Source organism: Onychostoma macrolepis, chromosome 15 (assembly GCF_012432095.1).
Source record: "Onychostoma macrolepis isolate SWU-2019 chromosome 15, ASM1243209v1, whole genome shotgun sequence".
Classification (NCBI taxonomy): Eukaryota; Metazoa; Chordata; class Actinopteri; order Cypriniformes; family Cyprinidae; genus Onychostoma; species Onychostoma macrolepis.
This window is the reverse complement of record NC_081169.1, coordinates 30913556-30941464: the sequence shown is the minus strand read 5'-3', so window position 1 is coordinate 30941464 and position 27909 is coordinate 30913556. Positions and strand designations below refer to the sequence as shown.

At 39.9% G+C, this 27909-nt stretch overlaps 1 protein-coding gene across 5 annotated transcripts; it reads left to right on the top strand.

The window, feature by feature from the left end:
* Positions 1-550: 550 nt before the first annotated feature.
* LOC131520403 (protein Smaug homolog 2) lies at positions 551-21156 on the top strand. 5 transcript variants are annotated; one of them, XR_009266051.1, is made up of 14 exons: positions 1051-1213; positions 2648-3089; positions 4402-4818; positions 8512-8754; positions 12928-13037; positions 14114-14200; positions 14288-14558; positions 15004-15089; positions 15170-15282; positions 16281-16488; positions 17381-17507; positions 17994-18077; positions 18533-19021; positions 19111-21156. XR_009266051.1 is itself a non-coding variant. In XM_058744618.1 (13 exons), the coding sequence occupies exons 2-13, from the start codon at positions 2894-2896 to the stop codon at positions 18559-18561; spliced, it is 1971 nt and encodes a 656-aa protein (XP_058600601.1). In that variant the 5' UTR covers positions 551-566; positions 2648-2893; the 3' UTR covers positions 18562-21156. The 5 variants fall into 5 exon arrangements, 4 of the variants coding, with proteins under 4 accessions (XP_058600601.1, XP_058600598.1, XP_058600600.1 ...); XM_058744618.1 differs by lacking the exon at positions 1051-1213 and adding an exon at positions 551-566 and having other exon boundaries at positions 18533-21156; XM_058744615.1 differs by having other exon boundaries at positions 18533-21156.
* Positions 21157-27909: the final 6753 nt, after the last annotated feature.

The following is a 27909-nucleotide window of genomic DNA, read 5'->3' as shown; positions in this document are numbered from 1 at the left end:
GGTCAGAAATGGGAAGTTGAGGTCTAACTGTAAAGGCATTAATAAAATGTGGGTCAATGTCTGTAACTGAATAATCGACTACACCGGCTCGTAATCTGGAGCAGTAGGTGAATCTGCCTAAACTATCTCCTCTGCTTCTGCCATTAATGATGTATAGCCCTAAACCTTTACAGAGTTTTAACACTTGTTTTCCATCGGTGTCGACTGAACTATCACAGCTGTTTCTTGGTGTGATAATTAAAGAAGAATGAAAAGTGGTGTCGTTGGCCAAATAGATGAATTTTCAATTTTAACAATTTTTATCAAGTGCTTCAAATTGTCTTTGTGCCAAATAAGTATTCCACCTGAGTCACGGCCATATTTAATATTAGAATTTTTTAATGAAGGAACAACAATTTCTTTGTATGCTATTGGACGATGTAAAGCCTCATTACTGCGACGCCACGTTTCATGAAAGATACAGATGTCCATATCATAGCTGCTGAGCAAGTCTTGGTCTGCAGAAGAGCAGAAGAGTGCAGACCCTGTATATTCCAGCAACTGATTTTAAGAGACTTCATGAACAGGTTTGTGTGTAAAGTGTGTGCGTGTATATGTAAATATGTGTGAGTTATATCATGAGTCTGGAGCAGAAGTCTTATCTGCTTGAGTTCAGCAGCTGCAGGGTTTTGTGGTCGTAATACATGTGTGTAATATGTGTGTTATGTCTGACCTCAGTGTGTTTCCCTGCTGTCCACCACAGTGACCCTCAGCCTGTGTGTTTATGTGTTAAACACTGTGGTATGAAATGTTCACATAATAAGTTCTTATTTGTTACACTGTTTATTTATATTGTTATAAGGTTTTTATTCTATTATTTTGAGCTGTTCATTGTTATTATATTTCTCCACATATATTTCAAGATTTGGCAATATTGTATTTTGTACAGTCATGCCAATAAAGCAATATTGAATTGAACTGAATTGAATTGAGAGAGAGAGAGAGAGCGTGTGTGTGTGTGTGTGTGTGTGTGTGTGTGTGAGAGAGTGAGGGAGGGAGAGAGAGAGAGCGCGAGCGCGTGTGTGTGCGCGCGTGAGAGAGAGAGAGAGAGAGCGCGCGAGCGAGCGAGCTGCTGTCTGTCGGTAACGTTACAGCAGCTCCGGTGAACCGGTGAACCGGTGATCTTCAGGCCCTTCTGTGTTTGTTTCCACGCAGTTCTCAAGCGTTTCGCTCAGTAAGTGTGTGTGTGAGTGTGTGTGTTAGCTCTGGGTTTGTGCTTCTGTGTGTGTGTGTGTGTGTGTGTTGGCGATGCTTCCCCTCATGAACTGTGCGTTATTGAGTGTAATGATGAATCAGGTGTGTTGTTATTGTTATTCTGTCTGTGAGTCTGTCTCTCTCTCTCTCTCTCTCTGTGTGTGTGTGTTTATGTTGCGTTCAGTCAGATTGCTGTTAGCATTAGCTTTAGCATCAGGCCTGTTAGCCGCGCTTCAGTGTCCAGCGTTTATTTAATTTCTGCACTAATTAAGGTTTTATAAACGTTAAATCTGACCCACTGCAGCTTATTTAATTCTCACCCCTATCTCTCTCTCTCTCTCTCTGTGTGTGTGTGTGTGTTTTGTACCGTATGGCTTTACTTGTGATGTGTGTGTGTTAAAGCTAACAGCGGCTATCGATACACTGCCGCCTCACATCGATGTATTTCACATTTAACGTTACAGTTCATTTCGTATTTAATCGATTGAACCTCCGATTCTATGACTCTAAGCTCATCTGACTGGATTTCTCCATCTGTCACTTCTAACAGAATGTACCTCTCTCTGACTGATTTTACCCGGTTTGTGTGAATTTACGCCCCGTCTGTGTGAGTTATCAGACTGTGTTTACACCTGAGCAGTGTGATTTTACCCTCGTGTGTCTGTATGTACTCGTCTTCTGTGTTTACACATTTATCTACGCAATTCGGTGTGATTTTGTTCACTTTATCTGACTGAATTTTCTAATTTCCTTTGGTTTTACCTTGATTTTACACCCCACCTGTGATTTTTACCTTCATTTGACTGAATGCACCCATTTTCTGACTACATTTAATCATTTCTTTCTCGTTTACCCTTATTTTACACCTCATCTCTGTGGGTTTGCCCTCTTCTGACTGCATTTATTCATTTCTTTCTAATTTACTTTGCATTTACACCATATCTGTTTGATTTACTTTATTTATGAGATTGTAAACCTCATCTGACTGTATTTATGTATTTCATTTAAAATTTTACTCAGATTTTACACCTCATTCTGTGTGATTTTTACACCCAAATCTGACTGGTTTTTACTCCCTTCTGACTGTTTACTCATTTCTCTTTAATTTACCCTTATTTTACACCTCACCTGACTGTATTTTACCTTCATCTGACTGTTTATTCATTTCATGTCAATTTACCCTGATTTTACACCATCTGTCTGAACTGACTGTATGTACTCATTTCTGATTGTTTTGCGGCGGTCTGGCGGTGGATGTGAGTAGCGTGTGATGGTGTAATCTGCGCTGAGAGTTGCTGTGGTCTGCAGGACGGTGGGAATCTGATTATGTGCAGCTCTGTGATAATCTGACACAGAAAGAGGGATGAATGAGTGTTTGTGCGCTTTGTTTAACTCGCGTGTGCTCTGTGTGCAGCTGACAGCGTCCGTGTGCGCGTGAAGATGCTCTAGTCACGTCTGCGTTTGTATCCGCCCGTGACCTTTGACCCCTGAGCCCGAACACTGACCCGTGCCTGGCCGGCGTCCACTGCGCTCCAGAACCATGTGAGGGCTTTTCGGTGCGTCTCTGAGTGGACTGGAGCACCGCCTGTAACCCCGCCCCCCAGTTAATACAAGCCCCGCCCTCCCTCTAGCCCCGCCCCCGACGCTGAAGAAACTCGCCATGATGTTCCGGGACCAAGTGGGGATTCTGACGGACTGGTTTAAGGGCTGGAACGAGTGTGAGCAGACGGTGGCGCTGCTGTCGCTGCTGAAGCGTGTCTCTCGGACGCAGGCCCGGTTCCTGCACATCTGTCTGGACCACTGGCTGGCCGACTGCACCGAGATACACATACTGGAGGCAGAAGCCAACAACGCAGGTAAAACCAGCATCATCTGCGCTGACATGCTTCAGCGCTTCTGTGTTATTTTGAAAGGGCTAGTTCATCCACAAATCATTTCTGCCATCATTGTTGTTTCATATGGTGAAAGCAGGTGGTGACCAGGGTCTGTCAAACTCCACAAATGGCATAAAAATATACTATATAAAAGTCAGTTAGTCACTGTCTGTACAGTAGAGCTGCACGATTAATCGTTAAAAGATCGCAATCTCGATTGAAAAACACCCACGCAGTGTAATTTCTAAATGACAACGATTCGCCTGTCTATTAAACCTTTGAAAAAAATCATTTATGAGTGAGTCATTGAATCATTCATTTAAACCGCTTTTTCATAATGTTAATATTAAAAATTGGTTTATTAAAAAAATAAATATAAAATATATAAAAACATTTTTAAATAGACTGCAGAAATGAATATTTTGTTTAGTTCAGAATCGTGGGAGAACCGTGATTTCTATTTGAGACAAAGAAATTGTGATTCTTAATTTATCCAGAATCGTGCAGCTCTACTGTACGAGATTTGCACGTACTGTACAGACTGATGTAATTTATGTGCGATACCTGTTCACGCAGCATGGCACCTTTAACAGAGTTTTTGAAGGTCTTTAAATGTCTTAAGGCTTAAGTCATTGCATTAAATGTGCCATGCACTGCAATAAATGAAGTATTTCTGTCTTGTTTTTCAGTACAAATATCTAAACATCCTTAAATCAAGATACATTTACTGGAGATGCACACTGAAAATATGAAGTAGGGCTGAATGATTCATCGAAATCGAACCGAAATCGTCATTTGGCTTAATACAATTACTGAATTGCAAAAGCTGCGATTTTCAATTAATTAAATAAATATATGCACAGTGTCAGTAGTAAATGCTGCTCAATCTCTGCAAGTGCTGTGAGTTTGAGTTGCTTTTAACGTGCATCTGAAAAAGCAACACACGCCAAACATAATGAGAAGCATTTATTAACCTGCTATACAACAAAAGTGAACATTTAATAACATGTTTTTACTCCACAGCATCAGTTGAGAGTTTGAAATAACGAATTTATGAAAGAAATCAATTAAATCTGTGTGTGAGAACAAAAATCAGATGTTACCCTCTTTGTAATATTAACATTTTCATAAGTAACTGTAATTTAATTACACATTTTTTCTCAGTAACTGTAAGAGATTAGTTACATTTATTTTGTAATTACATTATGTAATTCCGTTACATGTGACTAGTTATTTCCCAACACTGCTAATTATAAACGTGTAATGAAAGCGAAATCTCCTCGTCTCTGTCCAGCCGTGGTCAGTCAGTGGCAGCAGGAGCCGAAGGAGAAGGCCGTGTCGCTCCTGCTATCCCATCTGCCCCTGCTGCAGCCGCGCAACAGCGAAGCCAAGTGTGAATACATGAACCTGCTGCAGAAGGTCCTGAGCCACACCATCGAGAGCAGCCTGTTCGTGGAGGAGAGTCGCCAGCTGCTGTCCTACGCCCTCATCCACCCCGCCACCACCCTCGACGACCGCAACTCTCTGGCCATGTGGCTCAATCACCTGGAGGAGCACCTGTCCTCGCGGCCGCCGCCGTACCATCACGCCCGGCAGGGCTCCGACGAGTGGCCCTGCTCCGCCGAGGCCCTGGAGCCGGCGTACGGACAGAACGGACACATGGCGTTCCCTGGATCGGGCGGAGTGACCTCACCTGTCAACAGCAGCACAGGTAACGAGCTGTCCATCTGACGCCTGCCTTTACTTCACATATGTGACCCTGCAGCACTAAAGCAGTCATAAGCAGCAGGTATATTTGTAGCAATAGCCAACAATACATTGTATGGGTCAAAATTATACATTTCTCTTTTATGCCAAAAATCATTAGGATATTAAGATCATGTTCCATGAAGATATTTTGTAAATCTCCTACTGTAAATATATCAAAACTTCATTTTTGATTAGTAATATGCATTGCTAAGAACTTCATTTGAACAACTTTAAAGGTGATTTACTCAATATTTAGATTTTTTTGCACCCTCAGATTCCAGATTTTCAGATAGTTGTATCTCAGACAAATATTGTTCTATCCTAACAAACCATGCTGGTTTTGTGGTCCAGGGTCACATATTTACGGTGGCCGAGAAGTGCAAAACAAATCACAATTCTGAAAACAAAATAACTTTATTCTGATAGTCCACTTTAGACATTCTACTAACAGTAAGTAACTTTGCAACTACACGTCAACTAGCAGTCATTAGAGTATTAGTAGACCGTCTGATTAATATCTTCTAACACTTTATTTTGATGGGTCCACAACATACAACATACTGACTATGAGAAACTTTGCAAGTATATGTCAACTTGTTCTACTAACCCTAAACCTACCCTACTGAGAGTTAGTAGATGTAGTTACAAATTAATGAGAATTAGTTGACATGTAGTTACTTATAGTCTAAAGTGGACTATCAAAATAAAGTGTAACCAAACAAATTACAAATGCAAATCTAAAAAACTAAAGTCAGAAAACGCAACGACACAACGGTGAGCAGATGATGTTCGACTCTTCTCAGAAAGCGGAGGATTTATCAGCTCACTGCCACAGAAGCGGCATCTTAACTGCCCCGGAGAGGAGAGTAACAAGGTGGACATGGACACTTAAGTTTCTGCTGTGATCTTTTATCCTGTACACTTGTCTGGTGACTGGTAAACCTTGAAATCTTTTCTTGGAGCTAATGGAGAGAAGGTTTGATTACTAGTTCTTGACACTGAGGGCTTTTTGGGGACATGTTTTGCGTTGGAGTGGATCGGTCACGTATCCAAACATTTCTCTGTTTTTTTTTTTTTTAGGCAGACCTATATTCTCGGTAATGTGCAGTCTGCTTTGGTTCTTGTTCAAAGTTGTTTGTCGTTCCCTTTTTTTGTGCTACTTTTATTTTATACAACAGACATTAATATCTTTATTTCATTTGATTTTTAAAAGGATTGCGCACTCGGGCGGTTTGGCATATAGAGTTACTTTAAGGAGATCTCATGCTGTGCGGGATTGGATTGCGCCATCTTCTGGTCGACCATCTGTTTCCTTGGTGTGTGATGGAATTGTTGATCGCAGTACAATGCCTTTTTCTGTCAAATCTGTTTGGAATCGGGAATTATCAGACCTTAATTTATCTGTGGACTTGGGAGAGAGTGAGGCTTAACCTCAGTTTAACCTCTAAAAACTTCTTATACATTTCAAAGTTATTCATAGAGCATGTATAATAACTCCTTGCAAAAGATTCAAAATGAAACTATAACCAAATTACAACTGCTATTTCTGTAATACTGCATTAGCAGGTACTTTTCATATGTTTGGGGAGTGTCCTATTCTGTTAATAATCTATGGACACATGTAAACTTTGTTTTATCCTCGTTATTACAGATTGATTATATGGTTAAGCCAAGTTTATGTCTCATTAATGTACAGCGGCACGAATCGATCGGACCGAGCCGGGCGCTGTTGATGTTTGCCAGTGTTCTTTTTCTAAAGTACTGGATTATATGGAGGATGTCTGTTGTTGTTGTTTTTTTTGTGTTTTGTCATGAATGGATGATTGTTGTTTGTGTAAAAAAAAACAAAAAAAAACAATAAAAAGTTGATGACAAAAAAGAAAACACAACAACAAATCAGACAAACCGGAAGAGGTAGGTATAGTTTGAGACCGAACCATTGGTTTGAGAATAGATTACTCGCCGCTGACTGGACGAGACATCTGTCAATCAAGTTATACAGCAAGAGCGGCAGAGTAGCGATAGAAAGTTTGGAGATGGTCTTAAAGTAGCTCAGTTTGAAATGTATTGTATGAATTGCCCTTACTATGGAATAAAAAAAAATGCATGTACATTTACAACTCTGTATTTTATATTAGGCTATAATACTTTTGAATCGGATTACAAAAAACTAGTTAATGCTAATGCGAGGGTGTTTCTAATACAGCGTCTATAGGAGTGACGGGAAACACTATCGTGGCAATTTTATTTTGTTGTTTGAGCGAATGGAAATGCAAAAAAAAAGGGGAAAAAAAGGCAGAGGTGTGTTTAATTGGGATTTTTTTTATGTGGAGCAGAGAGAATTTAAAGGGGAGAATATAACTACAAAATATTAAGAGTTGAACAGTCTTTTTATCAGGAAAATTAAACCGGAACTGAGATATATCCAACAGTATAGCATCTAAACCTGTTGTCCAACAAAAAAGAACATTATAACATGTTTTTACTCCACAACATCAGACGAATGTTAGAAATAACTTCTGTCCCGATCTGATGTGGCTTCTTATCACAGAATGATGCAGAAATATATTCTGTACTGTAATAAAGGCTATGTCAATTAGCAATGGATTATAAGGTGGTTTTAAGAACACATAAACATTGTCGCAGTAGTGTTTATTGTCTTAATGTTCTCTTTTAATGTCATGATTCAAAGCGTTTTTGTCTTCTTTTATGAAGCAACAGCGGTATTGTCCATATTAGTGATTTCCTGGAGCGTCATGAGCTCTGTCGCTTCTGTAAAGCATAAGTGTATTTTCTGCGCGAGGGCGCCCTCTAGTGTCCAGTATGAATCAAACAGACATTACATGTGTTTATAGCAATAAATAATGGCAATAAATATAAAAGAAATTTGAAGTAGACGTATGATAATCTGTTTTTCTATAGTATACAGAAGTGTACTGAAGTTTTTTTTTTTTTTCACTGTTCAGTCTAAAATACTGTATAACAGGAAAATCACAAACTGAGTGCAGACCCTGAGTACTACTAACCTATGAAAAATATTTAACATTAAAACTTGCTTCTAACATTTAGAATAAACAGACGATATCATCCATGGGTGTGGTCGCTAATATCATTATATTATTATTATTATTATTATTAATTTTCATAGTGTGAACGGGGATAAAGACTCCTAAATGGATATTTTACCACTGTTTTCTGTTACAAATTAAAGGTCAGAATGGTGAGAGAGAAACTCAGAATTGCGAGGAAGATGTCAGAATTGTAAAATAAACTTGCAATTGCATTTAAACAGCAAAAAAAACCACTTGATTTTCTAACGAATTTAATCTGGATTGTTCTACAGAAAAACACATTTAAAGCTTGTTCGTAATTTTTAACACATTTAATTATAGTTTCTCCATTTTTGAATGCAGCAACTGATGCACTGCAAATGCAGTTTAGTTTATTCAGAATAGATATAATGCACATCTAAACATGCATATTTTTATCATGCATGTAAACAAAGCTTTCAGAAATCTAATTGATTAATTTGGATTAGTGAAAACCTAAACATACCAACAGGACCAAAGTGCACATCAAAAACACAGAGAGCAGGAACAGTCTGCAGCAGTCAGTGTTTAGTTTGGATGTAATATCTGTAATAATCGCTCCACAGGACTGACTGGTCAGGTGCAGCCGAGCTCAATGAAGCCCTCCATGTCTCTCACACCCGCCAATCAGCCAGCCTGCAGCTCTGATTGGCTGAGCCAGGAGGAGGGGGGCGGGTGTCAGGGCGTGTCCGGAGCAGAACACGCCCCTCTGTCGCCGCAGAGCAGCGTGGCTTCGTCAGGCAGCGAACAGACGGAGGAGCAGAGCAACACGCGCAACACTTTCCAGGAGGACGGCAGCGGGATGAAAGGTGAAGAGTCTCATCACACGCTCAAGTCACCGTTATTTATATAGCGCTTTTTACAATCCAGATTGTGTCAGAGCAGCTTTACAGTATTAAGCAGGGACACACAGGACAGGGATGGCGCTAGTTTTCTGATTAGGGCTGGGCGATAAATGAATAATGATAATTATCGCAATATAATTTCCCTCGATAAAACAATATGAAGAGTTCGATAAATGTTCGATCATTTTTATGCTCCAAAAGTGGAACAAGGCAGTGCTACTAGGGATGTAACAATATCAAAATCTCACAATACGATAATATCACGATATGAAGTTCACGATACAATATTTATTGCGATATTTAAAAAAAGAACAAATGAACAATTGGAATAAAATGAAAAGTTTGTTAAATTATTCTGTCTAATGCACTTTGGGAGTTCAAAATTAAGAACTCCAACCCATGTTCCTAAGAAAACGTAAAGTCAGTTTCTCATTTTAAAAAGGTTTTTATTTAATGAAAAATCAGCCTTATTAAATTAACTATTATTTTTTGGCTTTTTTCCCTCTGGGGCCTGAAATGGAGGAATTTTGGTCAATATTGCTGAATGTGTTTTTGTGTTGGCACCTTGGCTGGTTTAGGCCTGTCATGGATAAATAAAACAATAAAACAGCCAGTAGGTGGCAGCAATTCCCTGTTTTGATAAATTATTTATTGAATTATTCAAATCAAACAACTCCTTCACAACGGCTGATTCAATTAGAAACGAAACAAGTGAATCCATCTGAATGCACCATTGAGTCATTGGTTCACTCGATTTGTTCAAAAACAGATTCATTTAAGGAACGAAATGTCTCGGGTTACTTACGTAACCCATGTTCTCTAAATGGGGAACGAGACATTTCGTAGCTGACACAATGGGAACACCCCCTGGTGTGATGATTGTCTGAACCCCGTATAGAATCACGCCAATTTATTGGCAAAAATGAAAAGACGTAGAGACAACGAAAAGACGGTGAGAAAGGGAGAACCAAAGGGGACTTTGGGTCGACTCCTGAGTCGCAAAGAGGTCCACCTCTGCCACGTCGAATCGCTCCCAAATCTGAGCCACCGTCCGGTGGTTCAGCATCCATTCTCCTGACCTGAGTTTCTGTCTCGACAGAAAGTCCGCCGCTAGGTTCAGGACCCCTGGGACATGGACCGCTCTCAGGGACAAAAATTTGTCCTGTGCCCAAAGGAGGAGTTGGCACGCATGCCTGTCCAGGGTGCGCAACCGGGAGCCTCCCTGGCGATTGATGTGTGACACCACCGCCATATTGTCTGTCCTGACGATGACATGAGAGTGCGCCAGGAATGGAAGAAAGTGAATGAGAGCCAGATGAACCGCTCTCGTTTCCAGGCTGTTTATGTGCCAGCCGAGGTACTTGCCCTTCCAGACACCGCAAGCAGGTCTGCCCTCGACTTGATGCTCTCGACCCAAGCAGGAGCCAGACGGGCCTGCATCAAGGTCGAGTCCAGACAGACTCCAAAATATTTGGTCTGCTGGGCTGGAGTGAGCACGCTCTTCTGGCCATTCAGCCGGAGGCCAAGCACGCGAAGGTGGAGAAGGAGAGAGTCCCTGTGACGAATCACCTGCTCCCTGGAACTGGCTAGAACGAACCAGTCGTCCAGGTGGTTGAGAATTCGGATGCCCTGAAGCCTCAGCAGGGCCAGAGCAGCATCCATACACTTGGTGAACGCTCTTGGGGCCAGAGCTAGCCCAAAGGGAACAACCTTGTATTGGTAAGCCTTTCCCCCGAAGAGAGGGCATTCAGTCTGTGTAGATGTAGAATAGGACGCAGGCCCCCATCCCTCTTCAGAACTGGAAAGTACCTGCTGAAGAAGCCGCGGTTTTGGTCTGAAGAGGGGACTTCCTCTATTGCCCCTTTGAGCAGAAAAGAGGAGACTTCTTGTTGCAGGACAAAAGTAAGAAGAACCCCGTTGAAACGAGGGGGGGTTGTGAGCAAATTGGAGTGTGTAGCCGAACTGGATTAGGGTTAGGTAACAGAATCCAGGGCGACACTCCCGGCAGGAGAGTGACGGAGGTAGCAGAGTTGAACAGTTCAAGGGGGATGCCAACACAGGGTCCTTGCTCTGAACGTCCTCCTGAAGGTAGGGACATGCATCTGTCCGAAGCAGAGGAAAGCGTCAAAGCTGGGCGCTCCCTGGAGAACGAGGCAGTGGCTGGCTCACGCGCACGCCGTGGCATGAACTGCTTAAATGCAGCCGACTGCGTTTTGGCAGCTCTAAACTGATCGATGACGGCATGAACCGCGTGGCCAAATAAGCCAGAGCTGGAGACCGGGGCATCAAGAAGGAAAACCTTCTCCTTCTCTCTGATCTCCGTAAGATTCAGCCACAGGTGGTGCTCAGTCGCCACCAAACCTGCCGTACGAGAAAACATACAGAATCCTCACGGTGATGCTCGGGCGATGGAGGGAGAGAAAGTGAAAACTGCTCACTCTCCATGGCCTCGATGAATGAATTGGCGTGACTCTATACGGGCTTCAGACAGTCGTCAGACCAGGGGGTGTTCTCATTGCGTCAGTTACGCAGCGTTGAGTGAACCTATGAAAGAGAACACCGCGTTGCTCTGCACTTTTATATAAAATTAATAGCACGTTTATGCTCGCGCACACGTGCTGATCTTCAGAAAAGTGTGTTGCTTGTGCAATGAATATAAAAACATAACTCATACATTGGTATTTTTTCTTTCCTTGCTAGAATTATAAGGGCATTAACTGCATTCTAATAGTTCATCGGTCAGTGAATGCTTTTGAAGTTTGAACTCTCTCTCTTTTTTTTTTGGCGAAGTCAGCGACTCGATAATGTCAGCTCTCCTGTCTTCTCTCAGTCCCTCACAGTCACACATACAGCATTATTTCAGGGGAATGTCTTTAAATTCTAAACAAGGAAAAATAATACCTTCATGAATTACATTCACACTGGTGTTTTAGAAAGCCAAACAAATTATAATTATTATTATTAAGTAATAGCCATATACTGTTAAACAATTGCACATTAAATTAAATTGAATATTTAATAGGTATATTATGTTTCCTTTACACTACAGTATGGAAATTACAATACTTCGTTCCTAATTTCTATGCTTTAAAGAGATATTTTGAATTTGGTCTGCATTTAAACCGCTAGCTGTCTGCAATTAATGCTGCACTTTAAGCTTTTATTTTAACGGAAAACTCTTCTTTTAAAACAGTCAAAACAATCAAAAACACGTCTCGCTACAAATCTAGTGAAATGCTGTAATCATCTGCCACTGAAATAAAGTAGAACTGGTGTATGTTGTTTCCAAATGTGCAATAAACGAGTTCACCGCATTCATTCACTGTGAACAGAGCCGTTCTGAGTTCAGCGACGAACATAAGTGAATCGCTAATTTAAACTAGTTTAAAGCCAGATCAGTTAGCGCTGATGAACACCAGAAACACTGCACCGAGACAGAAGACTTTTCAGTTGGTATTGTGGCAGAAATGTGGGTATTTGTATCGAATTTTATTATATTATTAATGTAGATGTGAATTAGATGTATTAATGTAGTATAATTACAGTATTTTTTGTGGTTAAGCTAAAGCATGTTTATAGTAAATGTTTTTAGACTACTGTTTTTCATACAGATGCCTAAAATCATATAGTTATGTTTTTATCTTGGTGTTGAGGTGCTGTGTGGTTTTAACTGTGTTTTTCATGATTTCAATATATGTTTCTATGGAAGACCAATGATTCATAAAAAAAAAAAAACTTGGTCAGAATAATTAAATTTCACCAAATAAAACTGAGGTTGCTACAGTTTTTACAGATGTTACTGAACAAGCTGCTATCAAATGAGCAAAAAATTTATATTATTATTAATATCAGGCAACACAAACCTGTTTCTTGATCATCACTCATTATAATATGCAGAAACTAAGAAGTTGTATTGAGATATTAAGATATTTATTTTGTTAAGGGAAACTAACAGTCTGGTTAACTTTCACTTTGGAGCAAAAATCTGGCTTTAAAATTGAAATAAATAAAGATTTGACATTTATCGTGATTAATTATCGACTGATATGAAAAAAAAATTGTGATAATTTTTTTGGCCATATCGCCCAGCCCTATTTCTGATACACTTCACCGTGTGTGTGTGTGTTTCTCCTGCAGACGTGCCGGCCTGGCTGAAGAGTCTCCGTCTGCATAAATACGCATCGCTCTTTTCTCAGATGACGTATGAAGAAATGATGATTCTCACAGAGCAGCACTTGGAGTCACAGGTAAGCTCCGCCCTGATCGGCTCATGTGATCTCAAAGCCCCGCCCACCACTCTTTCTCATTGGTGCACGTGTGAAGCGGTTAAATTGAGAAATTCTTTGAAATTACAAATGAGTCACGCCAGAAAAAGTAATGCAGATTCCTAATATTAATTACAACAATTCCTCCAAAAATGAACAATTCCTGATGTTGTTTACGGCTGTTACTCAAGAGTACAAATTTATGAAACCCAACATAAACCCAAAATAAATTAATTTTACTTGCATAAACTTTTTCACTTTCAGATGAAAAAAAGCGATCTCTTTTTTCACATTGGAATGGTTCGTCAATAGGTGCACATATTTATGATTATCAACAAAATTCAGTCCCAGAAGTGTGTCAGAAATGTGGAAAAGGCTAAATATACTTTACCAAAGTTTTTTGACACTAATATAACTTAAATATAAATATTTTTCTCACGTAATGCTGCTCTATACATAGTCAGGTCCAGTTGTGTTTTATATTTTTTTAATATCTCTTAAAAATAAATGTAAAAAAACTGAATCAATCAATTATTTAATAAATAAATGTGTATTTTGAGGGGAGCATTTGCAAAGTTTCAGTCTCTTACTAAAAACTATGTATTTTTTAGAATTTTTAAATGTGTCTCTTCTGGGTCAAAACGGACTCAAATGCGTTGAGAGTTCATAGAAAAGCATTAACATAATTTGGAATTATTGTAGTTAATATTAGGAATTTCACTGCTTCTTACCAGTTTTAATAATGTAGAGAAATAAGGTAAATAAGCCTTGGGCGCGAGTTGGCGTTTTCTTAATTTGTGTTTACGTGAAAGTGCAGTAATTGCAATAAAATGTGAAAAATCTCTCAAATGAAAACATTTGTGATTAATAATCATGATTAGAATTCTTGAATTCTAGAATTATTAGTTTATCTGTTATTGTGCAGCCCGAGAAGCTTCTGTGAAGAAAATATTCCAAGAATCATGAGATAATGTAGCAGGTTGTGGCACATTTAACACTCACTGAGCTGCTTAATCAGACTCTCAGCATTAATTATTTGTCGTGTTTGTTTGTTTCAGAACGTGACGAAAGGAGCTCGACATAAGATCGCTCTGAGCATACAGAAGCTCAGAGAACGACAGAGCGTCCTCAAATCTCTTGAAAAGGTGAACAATCAGTCAATGATCTGGATTTGTTTGTGTTCTGAACGTCTTGAACCGTCTGCTTATCGTAGATCGTGTTGTTGATTTCAGGATATTCTGGAAGGCGGGAACGTTCGGAATGCTTTACAAGAGCTTCAGCAGATCATCATCACGCCAATCAAAGTTTATGCCCCGCCCACTGCTGCACAGAAGGAGGTGGAGCCTGGAGTTACACCTGCCGATAAAGCAGCCAATCCCGGGGAAGAGAAGGAGAGCGAGGGCTTCCAGACCCACAATCCCCCAGCGTGTGATGGAGAATCACCGTCTGCACCCATCGGTGACGGAGACATCGCCGGACAGTTCACACGGGTGATGGGGAAAGGTACACACGCACACACACACTCAAAATATAATGAAAATATAAAAATAAAAACCTATTCAAAATAATAACAAAAACTATAATAATATCAATAATAATAATAATTAATAATAACAATAATATAATATCTCAATGATACTAAAATAACACTATTTAATTTTCTCAATTAACAGGTTGGTTCCAAAAAATGGATTAAATATGTTTTATTTAAATAAAAATTATATTTAAATATTGTTTTGTTTGTCTTTTTTTAAAATGTCTATATATTTTTTAATTTATTAATTATTTCAGTTTTAGCTATTTTAGTAGAAGTTTAAGGTTTTCTTTTATTTTATTCATCATTTATTTCAAGTAACTGGAATGTTTTGTGTTTATGGCTGTAGTTTTAGTCCGCTGCTCTGTCTGTGTTGCGGTGGTCAGTGTGTGCTCAGGTTCTCTGTGTGTTCAGTTTGTACGCAGTTGTTGGTGTCCAGACCGGATGAGGAGAACATCAGCTGTTACCTGCAGCTCATAGAGAAGTGTGTGACACACGAGGTGAGACGTGCTTCATTACTGATGCTCGCATCGATGCCGTCGTCGTCTAGCCAGGCTCATCATGAGTGTGTGTTTGTCAGGCGTTCACAGAGACGCAGAAGAAGCGGCTGTTGTCATGGAAACAGCAGGTTCTGAAGTTGCTCCGCCTCTTCCCGCGGAAGACCGTGATGGACAGCGGCGTTTACCGGAGAGGGTGAGTGCAATTTGTATTGTGGATTGCATTTATTATTTATTTGAGTATTTGTATTCCCTTGTATTCCCATAAATTCTATTGAATTGATAGGAAATCGTATGATTTTAATGAGAAAACATCACCTAACAAGTCAGCGTTTTTATATCTGAAGTATCCCTGTACATTCTTACAACGGAAATGTCCGAAGTATGTAAACGGGTTCCGTTAAAAGTTATGTTCATATACATTACAGTAGAGAATATCAGATGAACATGATGAACATCAGACGGACGAGATCCTCAACATTTGTGTTACAATTGAAAAGTGCTAATTCTGAAATCTGAATAAAGACTTATGCTTTGTATACACGCATACCTTATAGGTTTATTAGTGACCCTGCAGCACAGAAGCAGTCATAAGCAGCAGCTATATTTGTAGCAATAGCCAACAATACATTGTATGGGTCAAATTTATACATTTCTCTTTTATGACAAAAATCATTAGGATATTAAGTAAAGATCATGTTCCATGAAGATATTTTGTAAATTTCCTACCGTAAATATATCAAAACTTCATTTTTGATTAGTAATATGCATTGCTAAGAACTTAATTTGAACAACTTTAAAGGTGATTTTCTCAATATTTAGATTTTTTTGCTCCCTCAGATTCCAGATTTTCAAATAGTTGCATCTCAGACAAATATTGTCCAACAAACCATACATCAATGGAAAGCTTATTTGTATAAATAATAGATGTATAAATCTAAATTTATAAAAATTTACCCTTATGACTGGTTTTGTGGTCCAGGGTCACATATGGTGCAGACTTAAAGACATGAAGCTTTATTTCCAAGATTATGCATTGTACTGTATTGTATATTCTAATTGATTTCAGATACTATTACCAGAAATATGTTCATGTTTAATAATTAGTATGATGGCGGTTTAAACACTGCTGGTGGCAAGGAGCGATCCGGTCACTATATATAGATGAGTGGTTTGCTCCGTGTGTTTGCGCAGGTGGCAGCAGTACGGATCCAACTCTCTGCCCACAGCTGGATCTGTGAGCGCAGGTTTGGGCAGACGGGGCCAGAGGCCCTTCCAGATGCCCCCGCGAGGAGCTCCTCCAGCCGGACGCATGGGGCTGATGAGCACCGGCGGTCTGACCGGAGCATCGCCGCGACACACGCTCGCTAACCCCGCCGCCGTCAGCGCACAGGGCCGACAGGTCACACACACACACACACACACACACACACACACACACCACACTAAACACTCACAGTGTGTTGAGTATCATATCTGATCCGTCTGGCTTTTGTGGCTCATATAGTCTGATACAGTGAGAGTATGGAGGAAAAACAGTTCAGTTTTATTCAGAGACTCAAACTGAGCAAAAATATGAACTTGGTTCAGATGCTGATATTCATATGATGAAATTCTGATGCTTAAAATGTGCAGCGGTGGACAAAATGATTACAGAATAATGAAAAATGAATGTTTGAAAATGTAAAGTGATATTTCCTCCTGACACACTACAGCAAAAGATAGAAATAACTGACTTAAACCCATTTTTTAGCTGCTGAAAATACTAGTGTTCTAATCATTTTAGCCACCGCTGTAAATCAGTGAGATGTTTCTAACAGTGCAGCAGATGCTGACATTAAATGATCTAAATATCAGCGGTCGCTCTATATCTCCAGTAATATGTCTGAGTAAGCTGAGATGTAAATGATCCAAACATATAATGCAATGCTGATGGAGAGATGAAGAAATAAACGCTCCTCAGAAGATGTGAGATGAAGATCATTCCTCCGCTGAGGAACAGTGAAAGTAAAGCTCCTCAAAAGATCCTGAGGATCAGATCTGAGACTAGAAAATGATTGATGGAGAATCAAGTAAAGCTGAGCTGCTTCAGTCCAGTAAGAGTTCATCTGGAGATATGACTGCAGTTATTCTGACGCTTACTTGATCAAAATCAGTCAAGATTTGACACTGAAGCAGCAGCTGAACAATTACACTAAAAGAGCTTTTACTGGATAATAAACTCTCAACCAGACGACAGGGCCTGGTTCTCAAGCGGCTGACAGTGACAGACTGTGTGTGATGGTGTGTTTCAGAACCTGTGGTTTGGGAATCCTGGAGGCAGTAACAGCATGCCGAGCCAGAGCAGAAGTTCGGTGCAGAGAACTCATTCACTTCCTGTTCACACGTCTCCTCAGACCATGCTCCTGTTCCAGCAGCAAGGTACTTCCTGTTCCACAGACGCTGCTTCAGCTTTATCACATCCATACAGACGAACACAGCCTTTCAGAGTAGAGATGAAGACTTCAGATCGTGATTATAGTGACCACAGTTAGCAGTATTATTACTGTGCTGGAAGAAGTACTGATACACACTGAAATCATTTCAGCAATTTTATACTAAAAACCATCGAACAACAAATAAAAATAGCAGCAGTGTGCATAATCTTTAAAATAATAACATTTAACAATGACTTCCAGATTTTAAATGAACAGAGAAGGCTGGGTGACTTACACCGTTACTACATTTGTACATAATAGAGGTCTTGACAAAAGTTTTACACATGAATAAACCTCACATCTCTGCCTTTAAACCATAATAATAACCCTTTTTGCCGTGCGACGTGTACACGCTGCCTCTGTAAGCTGGACACAAGGCCTGTGAGCGCTCACCCTGCCGTTGATCACATGCTCTTGTTTTCATTCCCAGAATGCCAAGTTCCGGGGACGGATCTGGAGATCAACCCCACGCTGGAGTCTCTGTGCCTCAGCATGACAGAGCATGCCTTAGGAGGTACGGCCAATCACAACGCAGCGTCATTCTGTGCTAACCAATCACAGCGCAGCGTCATTCTGTGCTAACCAATCACAGCGCAGCGTCATTCTAAAATTGCTCATTAATATTGAAAGAAAATATTTTTTCACTCATTGCAGTGATTTTGCTGTAGTTGCTTAAAATATGAAATTTCAAAGAATTTCTCCGTTTTTTATTTTATTTTGTTTTTTTATTTAATGTAAAGGGGGTAGATGTAGTACTAACATGGTAAAACATGGTAAAAGCTTTCATGTTAAAACGTTGAAATTTTTGCTCATTCACTCATCATTGTGAATTTATTGATGAGACGTACAGTTGAAAAAAATGAAATTTTGACTCTTTTATAAGCTTGTGTTTTGCCGAGTCGAAATGACCTGGGAATATGGAAGTTAAATATAGTTTTTTCATGCATTATTCCCTTTCTCTCTCCGCAGACGGAATGGACAGAACGTCGACCATCTGAGCCTGGAGCCGGTGGAGGACCTGAAAGAAGCCCAGCACACACACGCAAACACAGTCACTACAGACCACACACCACTAACTGTGTATACCTTCTCTAATATTTTTCTACTTTATTGTACTTAACTAAGTTTATTATAAAGGAAATACAGAAACTATTATATCGCGGAAGGGAGAGCAGGACGAGCGTGTTTAGCTGGAGGAACGATGGTGCTTCTGGTCTGAGCGAGACCTTCTTCTGCTGAGCCGTTTGTTATCCGATGGCCGTTTACATCACTTCCTGTGTCCATCCGCCTGCATGACCTCTCACCCCCACCACGGACTTCCTCCTGTGCTTTTCTGTGTTCGGACGCCAGGTTTAAAGCGGAGAGTTTATCTGTTATGATGCGTTCATATTTCTGTCCAGGTACATGAGGTTTCTAAGCACTTATACGTGAGATGTTTACCAGGCCGTCACTACAGCCGTGAGCGTTTCCTGAGTTTGTAAATACGCAGGTATAGGAAAATCAGAATATGACCCGAGAGACTTTATCCAAATGATTTTTATACGCAGATCTATGAAGTAAAGACGCGAGATCGAGCTGTGCTCGTCTGTTGCTCCGCCCCTCCGTGACTGACAGGGACGTCCGCCAATGACAGACTCCGCCTCCTACCGACTGATGCAAAAACCCACCAATCAGATACCATTTCATCATCGTCATCTTTTGATTTCCTCCTGGCTTCACGGATTCGAGCGATCGCTGCGGTGCTTCTCTGTTCGTTCATTTGTGGTGTTTTCTGTTTGAATGGTACAGTCTGTGAAGAGCATCAGAGCAGTGTGTGTGTGTGTGTGTGTGTGTGTGTTTTATACGTCTCTCAGACGCTGCTCTGTGTGTAGTAAAACTTTATTGACTGAAAAACAGGCTTGTTTGCTTTATTTGTGTAATGATTCGGTCTGTCGCGTCACTGCCGTGTGTTTGTACCGCTCAAGAGCACCCACATCACTCGAAAATCACCAAAAGAAATGTTTTTCATAAAGAAAATGAAGCCTGTTTTCTATGGAAACTCATTTCTGCCGTGGCATTAAAGAAATAAAAAGGTAATTGCAACTTTTTATCTCACACTTCGGACTTTTCTCAAATTTGTATCTCGCAATTCTGACTTTTTTTTTCTCCGAATCGTAAGATAAATATCAGAGTTGCGATATATGAACTCAGAATTGCTTGCAATTCTAAATATAAACTCACAATTCATTTTTTTATTCTGTGGTGGGAAAAAAACATGTAGACTCGATATAAAAGAGAGTCAGAATTCTGAGATTTATATTGCAATTATGAGGAAAAAAGAACGAACTGAGAGAAGTTGAAAGTACCTTTTTTTTTTTTTTTTTTTTTTTTTAATAAATATATCTCACTTTTTTCCCTCAGAATTGCAAAATATAAAGTTAGAATTGTGAGATATAAACTTCAAAAAATTCTGAGAAAAAAATTCTGAATTGTTAGATAAAAAGTTGAAATTCCCTTTTTTAAAAAAAATTTTTTTATTCTGTTTTGAGTTTATATCTCGCTTTTTTTTTTCTTCAGAATTGCAAAATATAAAGTTACAATTGTGAGATATAAACTTAAAAAATAAATTGGAGAAAAAAAATTCTGAATTACAAGAATTCAGAAATAAAGTTGTAATTACCCTTATTTTTTTTTTATTCTTCGATAGAAACAAAAATACAGAATTGTGAGATGTAAACTTAAAATTGTGAGGGGAAAAGCCAGAATTGTGAGATTAAAGCTTTGAAATTCCCTTTTTTATTTTACTTTTTATTATCCTGTGGCAGAAATGGGCTTCCATGGTTTTCTGAGAAATCATCGATTGTTCATTTTCATGACTGTTAAGCACATTCCCAATTACTGTAATGCCAAAAATATTACAATTCAGTTCATCTACAGCATGATATGCATTTAATTAATTCTGATCTGAATTTTATAAAACTGTCCAAACAGATTTTCGTCGTAATGCGAGTGAGATTTGTTTACAGTGGTGAAAGTGCTTGATGGTCGTGTGATGTCTTCGTGACGCAGACGCTTCGAGATGGTTCATCTGTCCGAGTCGCTCAGGATCTCATCACACTATGCAGCCGTGTTCGTTCAGAGCGAAAGCATGGATGAGAGAGCGCTGGAGTCTCAGCCTGGCGCTGCTTCACACTCCAGCTCTCGGTCTCAATCGATCGCTTCATTAACGTGGGTCATCACGGGGTCAGGAACCCTTGGAGGAAACTGAGCTTCCTCTGCATCCATGAGAAGCTTTACTGGCGGGAATCATTCCAAAGATGTGAGCTCTCTGTCTTCTGTCTGTCTGTGTCTCTCCCGGTGAGACCTCCGACTGTGAACCTCGGTGCAGGCGTCTGCAGGGAAACTACTCGACATCCGACAGATGAAAGGCGCTTGGCATGAGATGTTGTTGTTATTATTATTATTATTAATATTATTATTATTATTCCTGACATCTGGAGTGATGGGACTTGTGTGTGTTGCTCTGTTTGGTTCAATTCTTCTAATATCTTTGTCATGCTTCTTACCTGAATGGACATCAGAATGGTAATAAATTGTTCATGTTTTGCATTTAATGAAGGCTTTCTGTGACTCTTTTCTTTTGAATGTGTTTCTGCTGTGAGATTAGTTTATTTTCTTCATCTCCACCGGATTCTAACAGTCTGACCGTCTGCACTCGTCACTCTCTGGGTTATTGAGTGTGTGTGTGTGTGTGAGAGAGAGAGAGAGACCATCATCAGAGAGTCATGATCTGCATGAGCTCTTAGAATGTACTTTTTGTTTGCTATTTTGAGATGAGAGTTAGATGATAAATGTTAAATATCTGAAAGAAAATCTAATTCTGAACTGAACTTTCACAAAAGGAAACCAAAAGGTTTTTTTAAACCAAATATTCAGCGCAGAGGATCAGTTTCTAGCAGCACAGACCTACAGGAAAATCTGAGGGAAATTCAAAAACACTAAAAAAAAAATTTTTTACAGTAAATTTACAGTAAAAAAATGGCAGCTGTGGTTGCTGGAATTCTACTGTAAAAAATTATGGTAACAACATTTTAGGTTTTACGGTTTTAACTTAAATTTACAGTTAAATACCGTAACTTCATTAACTGATATAATGTTAATATACCAACCTATTGAAGTACTGAAATCTTTTTTGTAACTTTGTAATGCATTAATAACCACCAAAAGCAGGTGATGAGAGTCACATGATGAACCAAAGCCCATCACAAGCAGCTTTTAAATAATAGCATATATAGAAGGTGCACAGTGTCATTCAGACAAACACTAATCACCATCATGGTGACACTCATTAAACTGAAATATGCAATAAACATTAATTTAACAACATTAGATGTAACATACAACCCTAATAAACATAACTGATAAGAAAAAACTAAGAAAAAATATAGTTATTTCAAAGAAAAAACATCAAATTCAAACAAAATTTGAAATGCAACGCAGGGAATTCTGGGAACGTCAGTTTACGTTTTTTCCCTGTAAATTTTACAGGAACTTACCGTTAACCATTGGAAAGGTTTTCACTGTAGCATTTTCACAGTTTTTTACCGTTAAAATCACGGTAATGTTTTACAGTGCAGGACAATCCTTTGAGATAAACCTCAACAGTTCAGAGAGAGGGAGAAGCAGTGAGTACTAACTGCAGTGGACAATATTTATTTTCAAATACAAGGACATACAATTTAAAACTGACCTTTTTTAAAACATTTTTGAAACTGAAAATGCTAAAAAAAAAAAAAAAAAAGCTAAAGCTATGCCTACACTCTGACATTCCTCAATGTATCAATTCAAATGAGCCAGAGGAAATTAACCAATCAGAGGAGAAGATGCAGTCACCCCACTGCCATATGCAAATGAGCTCCCCACTCCGCCCATACAGTACCGCTCTGACATCACAACTGACTGGAAAGCTATAAGCAGAAACTTCTTAAAGACAACCCAGAAATCCTTTTTGCTGATTCATTTAAAACTGGAGGATTCTGCAATCTCATTTCCTTCACTGATCATCCCAACGTAAAGCCATCATCAACCATTACCCCTCTGTAAAGAAAGAGGGCATCTGTAACGGCTGGAAAGTGAAAATCAGAGAACCATGCCACCCCGACAACACAATGATAACTGTGAACATATATAGAAATGGCACAGTCACCCAGAGAGACCCGAGCCAGACAGCTCACGGTCATCACAGCGCCTCGTGTGAAGTGTCCCCGCACAACACCAGCAGCCCAGCACAGAACTCATTACTCATTACTCACATTATCTGTATTTTACTGTTGCATCCAATCTGTTATGTTTTTTGCTATTTTTGTGTCTTTCTCTTTTTCTCAAAATGGCAAACAAACTCAATAGATTATCTTTCTTTTGCGATGAAGTCACTTAGCATCTCCTTATGGAATATTCAAGGTCTGAAGTCCTCAGTCTTTGGCTTGAAGAGTTAAAATCCAGACTTAATGAGAGAAATTCATGACTTGGATGTCATCATTTTACAAGAAACCTGGTGTAGAGGCGATGAGTCCACTGGCTGTCCCTCAGGATGCAGAGAAATTATATTATCTTCAGTCAAACTCAAATCCAGCACACAAGCAAGAGACTCTGGAGGGATGACAATCTGGACTAAATCTGAACTGTCCATAGAGTTAGTCAAAAGAGAACAGTACCACATCTGGCTGAAAATCAAAAAAGGCATCATATCAAGATCTCAGCCCGTCTTCCTGTGTGCCATATACTGTACATACCACCCCTGGAGTCCCCCTATTTCCAAGAAGAAACTTTTCAAAACATAGAGCAAGAAATCAGCCATTTCCAGGCCCAGAGAAATGTGCTGCTTATGGGTGACTTCAATTCTAGAACCGGTGACAAATTATATTTCATAAAATTTCAAGGCACCAGATTCATTACTGGCAATAACACATTTTTTCCTTCCCAAAGAAATGGAAGTCCAAAAAAAAAAAAGAAATTGGACACTGACAGACTGTAAAGCTCTGAGAAAAAACCTCAGAAATATATCCAACCAGAAAACCAGGACCTCCGTCTTCATTACTGCGAGGCACTAAGACAATACAAAGCCACACTCCGCCGGAAAAAAAACCAATTTCTGCAGGACCAGTTTGAAGAAATCAAAAAATCAATAAATTCAAACAAATTCTGGGATAAATGGAAAGTACCATACAAATCAAATCAAGAAGATCTAGCTGTCTAAGATGGAGAGATATGGAAAAATCATTTCCAAGAATTATATAGCTCAACGGTGTCGACGGCATCCTGAACGAGACGCTGAAACACAGAGCAAAGCTTCAAACTGACCGTCCTGAAACTCTTCAGTGATGTTCTGTGTGTCGGGTTCTTCCCTGAGATCTGGAACCAGCGCCTCATCAGCCTCATTCACAAGAACAGAGTCAAACTAGACCCCAACCACCACCGAGGCATCTGTGTGAACAGCAACCTGCGGACGGTTCTCTGCAGCATCTTAAACACCAGACTGTTACACCTCCTCACGAAGCACAGTGCCTTCAGTAAATGACAAATTGGATTCCTCCCAAAATGTCGAACTTCTGATCACATTTTTACACTACAAACACTAATTGATAAATATGTACATCAAAACAAATTTCATAGATTTCAAGAAAGCATTTGACTCAATCTGGCATGATGGAGTATATCTGAAACTAACTGACAGTGGAATAGAAGGGAAATTCTATGATTTGATCAGATCCATGTACACCTGGGCCCTGACGGTCAACCCCCAAAACTAAAGTCATGATCTTCCAGAAACGCTCCAGACCTCAGGGACTAACACACACATTCACACCATCACACAGAACCACTGACACCACAAAAACACACACCTACCTCGGGCCTAAAAATCAGCTCAACAGGTAACTTTACTTCGGCTGTGAAGGAGCTCAAAGGGCTTTCTATGCCATAAAAAGATCAATAAAAATTTACATTCCAGTCCAAATCTGGCTCAAACTTTTCAAAGCAGTAATTGAACCAATTGCATTATACAGCAGTGAGGTGTGGGGTCCATCTGTAAAATTTGACTTTGTAAATTGGGAAAAACATCCAACTGAAACTCTACATCTAGATTTCTGTAAAAGAACACTCAAAGTCCAAAGAAAAACTCCAAACAACGGATGCAGGGCAGAATTAGGCCAATACCCTCTCCTTCTAAACATTCAAAAAAGAGCCCTGAAATTCTGGAAACACTTAAAGACAAGCGACCCCAACACATACCATTATAAAGCCCTGAAACACCAAGAGCTGGTGCTGAGACTGACTCAGGACTCACACACACACACACACACACACACACACACACTCAGAGAGCACAGTCTGGAGTCTGGAGAGATCCACACTTCCTCACAGAGTGCCCAAGGTACCTAAACATCAGAAACCACTACTATCCCAAAATAAACTAAATGTTTCCCCAATTTAATAATTGCACCCCAACTGAAAAACTCACCTTCATTCTTGGTGAAAAATCTGAATGTGCGAATACAGCGGCAAGATTTATAACAGCCTGCCAACTCCTGAGGGACAAACAGCCAAGAAACCAATATCCAGCGAATCTACGGATAACTCACACCAAACCAACCACATGACTGTAGATAATGTTGATTACAGTTACTCAGTTTATTAGTTAAATAATACATAAATAATCTTGTAAACAACCTGTACTATATCATACATGTATCCATATGTTTTAATGTCATTCTTTTAATATTACTTGTTCAAATATTATTTAAATTGCTATATTGTTCCAAATCACACTGTTGTATATGTTCACTTCTCCTATGCATGCTTTGGCAATGCAAAATGTGCTTTTGTCATGCCAATAAAGCTAACTGAACTGAACTGAATTGAGAGAGAGAGTGTGTGTGTGTAGGTACATGAGCTGCTGGAAGTTTTTTTTTTCCATTAGTAATGAAGATGATTATTATGTATTTATGAATCACACGCCTCTGGGTCCCGTTTCAATAAGGAGGTTCAACCAACTCTGAGTTTACAGTTTTTGCCTATTGCTTACACACTAACACCGAACGCTTAGACCAAAGCCTCGATGCCTAAACTTCTTGTAGCATACCTTAAACACAGTGTAACCACAGCTTAAACACACTGTCAACTTTGCACTTTGTTTGCAATTCTATAACACACTTATTGCAAAACACTATGCACGTTTTCTTACATTAGACACTTTGTTCAAAAACGAAATCACTCCATTATCATCGGGAAAACACTCTGTTCAAAATGCAAAACTCATCTGGCAACTGTAGGCACTTACATACACACCTGAAAACACCTGCACAGAAAACAAACACCAATCGCTCTGAGCCTTAGCTCTACAAATAGACCTCTGGTAAACCATTTTGAGAACTTTGCAAGCATGGAGGCAATGAGAGTCAGAGTAAGAGGAGGACAAAGAGAGAGAGGACGAGGACCAGTGCGGAGACGTGAATCAGATGACATCAGGGCTGCTCTGGTGGACCATGTGATAAATCATGGCCTGGGCAAAGAGTCCACCCTAACCTCAGTCGCTACGCAGTAGCATCGATAACAAGGACATTCCGACTGGAGAACAAGTTTCTACTCCAGACTGTACCTGCTGTATGTGTCACATGATTCTGTATCATATTACAGTATTACTGTACTAACTGTACTATACAAAAATGGGTAGTGCTGTGAAGTATATGTAAAGGAATACCATTGTGATGTTACAGTACTGTGTACAGTATGTGAAAAAGAACCTAACCAATGGCATCTTATGGTTGAATTTTCTACAGAATGGTTGGACGACCTCCTCAAGGTGGAAGGGAACGGCTCTTCACTCAACAAGAGCTTGCCATCATTGAAACGGTTCAAGAAAATAATGCAATCTGACTTCGTGAGTTGCAACAACGCATAATTACAAACAGAAATGTATTCAACAATATCAACAGGGTCAGCATTTCTACAGTAAGTCGCATCCTACAGAAACATAACTTCAGAATGAAGCAGCTGCACAGGGTCACAACAGTGTCAGGGTCAAGGATCTGAACCATGATTATGTGCAGGTATGTGTCACTTTACTTTACATGCTATATATTGTGATGTGGGAATGAGGGTTTATGCTGCCACCTGCCTTGCCTGTAGCTTGTAGTTTTTGTCTATACTGACCCAACCCAGCCCCTACTTGTGTGAAAATATAGACATTGTAGTTACTGTATGTGTTTTCAGTAACACTATTCAATATTTTCTGTTACAGACAGTTCTGGATTTTGATGCCATGAGTTCATCTATGTGGATGAGGCAGGCTTCAATCTGGCCAAAACCAGGCGTCAGGGCCGTAACGTAGTTGGACAAAGAGCTGTTGTAAATGTCCCTGGGCAGCGTGGGGGAAATATCACCTTGTGTGCTGCAATTAGTGTCCAAGGAGTCCTGCATCACCACTCTAGGTCCCTACAATACAGGACAGATCATTGCATTTCTAGATGCACTACATGCAGTTGTGCAGGACAGACCACAGCAGCCCAGGTTTGTTGTCATCTGGGATAATGTTAGTTTCCACCGGGCTGCTCTGGTCCGAGATTGGTTCAACAACCATAACCATTTCACACTTTTATACCTGCCCCCTTACAGCCCCTTTCTAAATGCAATCGAGGAATTCTTTTCTGCGTGGTGGTGGAAAGTATATGATCGGCATCCACACGCCCGCATGACTCTTCTGCAAGCAATGGATGAGGCACGCGGAGACACTGAGGTGGGATCAATCCAAGGGAGGATTCGGCACTCAAGGAGATATTTCCCCCGATGCCTAGCCCACGAGGACATCACCTGTGCTGTTGACGAGGTCTTGTGGCCAGATCTGAACAGAAGGCGGGATCCATAAGCCCCCAGCCCCCAGCCCCCCACCACACACACACACACACACACACATGCACACACACACACTTGATTGGCTTGTGTGTAGAGTTTTGACATAATGAGCCAAATTCTGCAAAAAGAGTGTAAGCAATAGGCAAAAACTGTAAACTTGAACTCTGAGTTGATTTACCGTGAGATGGGAAACTCAGAGTTTTCGGTTTCAGAACAGCTGAACTGAGTTAGTTTATTCAACTCTGAGTAGATTGACTCTGAGTGAAGCGCGTGCACCACGACTGTGCACAGTCGTGATCAGCGGCGCGCAGAAATTACGATTCACCATAGCAACAGCTCCCGCCAAAAAAGGCGTACGAGCGCATACTTCCATCAATGCATAACTTTAATTCTTTATTGAACTAATATTTCTTTTTAATGGTATCCCATGGCCAAAAAAAAGACAGAAAAAAGAAACA

What these genes read in the sequence shown, in the direction of transcription:
- LOC131520403 (XM_058744618.1), top strand. Translation starts at nt 2,894, where the DNA reads ATGATGTTCCGGGACCAAGTGGGGATTCTGACGGACTGGTTTAAGGGC. An exon ending in ACCTGTCAACAGCAGCACAG is followed by an intron (nt 4,819 to 8,511) that starts GTAACGAGCTGT and finishes ATCGCTCCACAG; the next exon opens with GACTGACTGGTCAGGTGCAG. An exon ending in AGCGGCGTTTACCGGAGAGG is followed by an intron (nt 15,283 to 16,280) that starts GTGAGTGCAATT and finishes GTGTTTGCGCAG; the next exon opens with GTGGCAGCAGTACGGATCCA.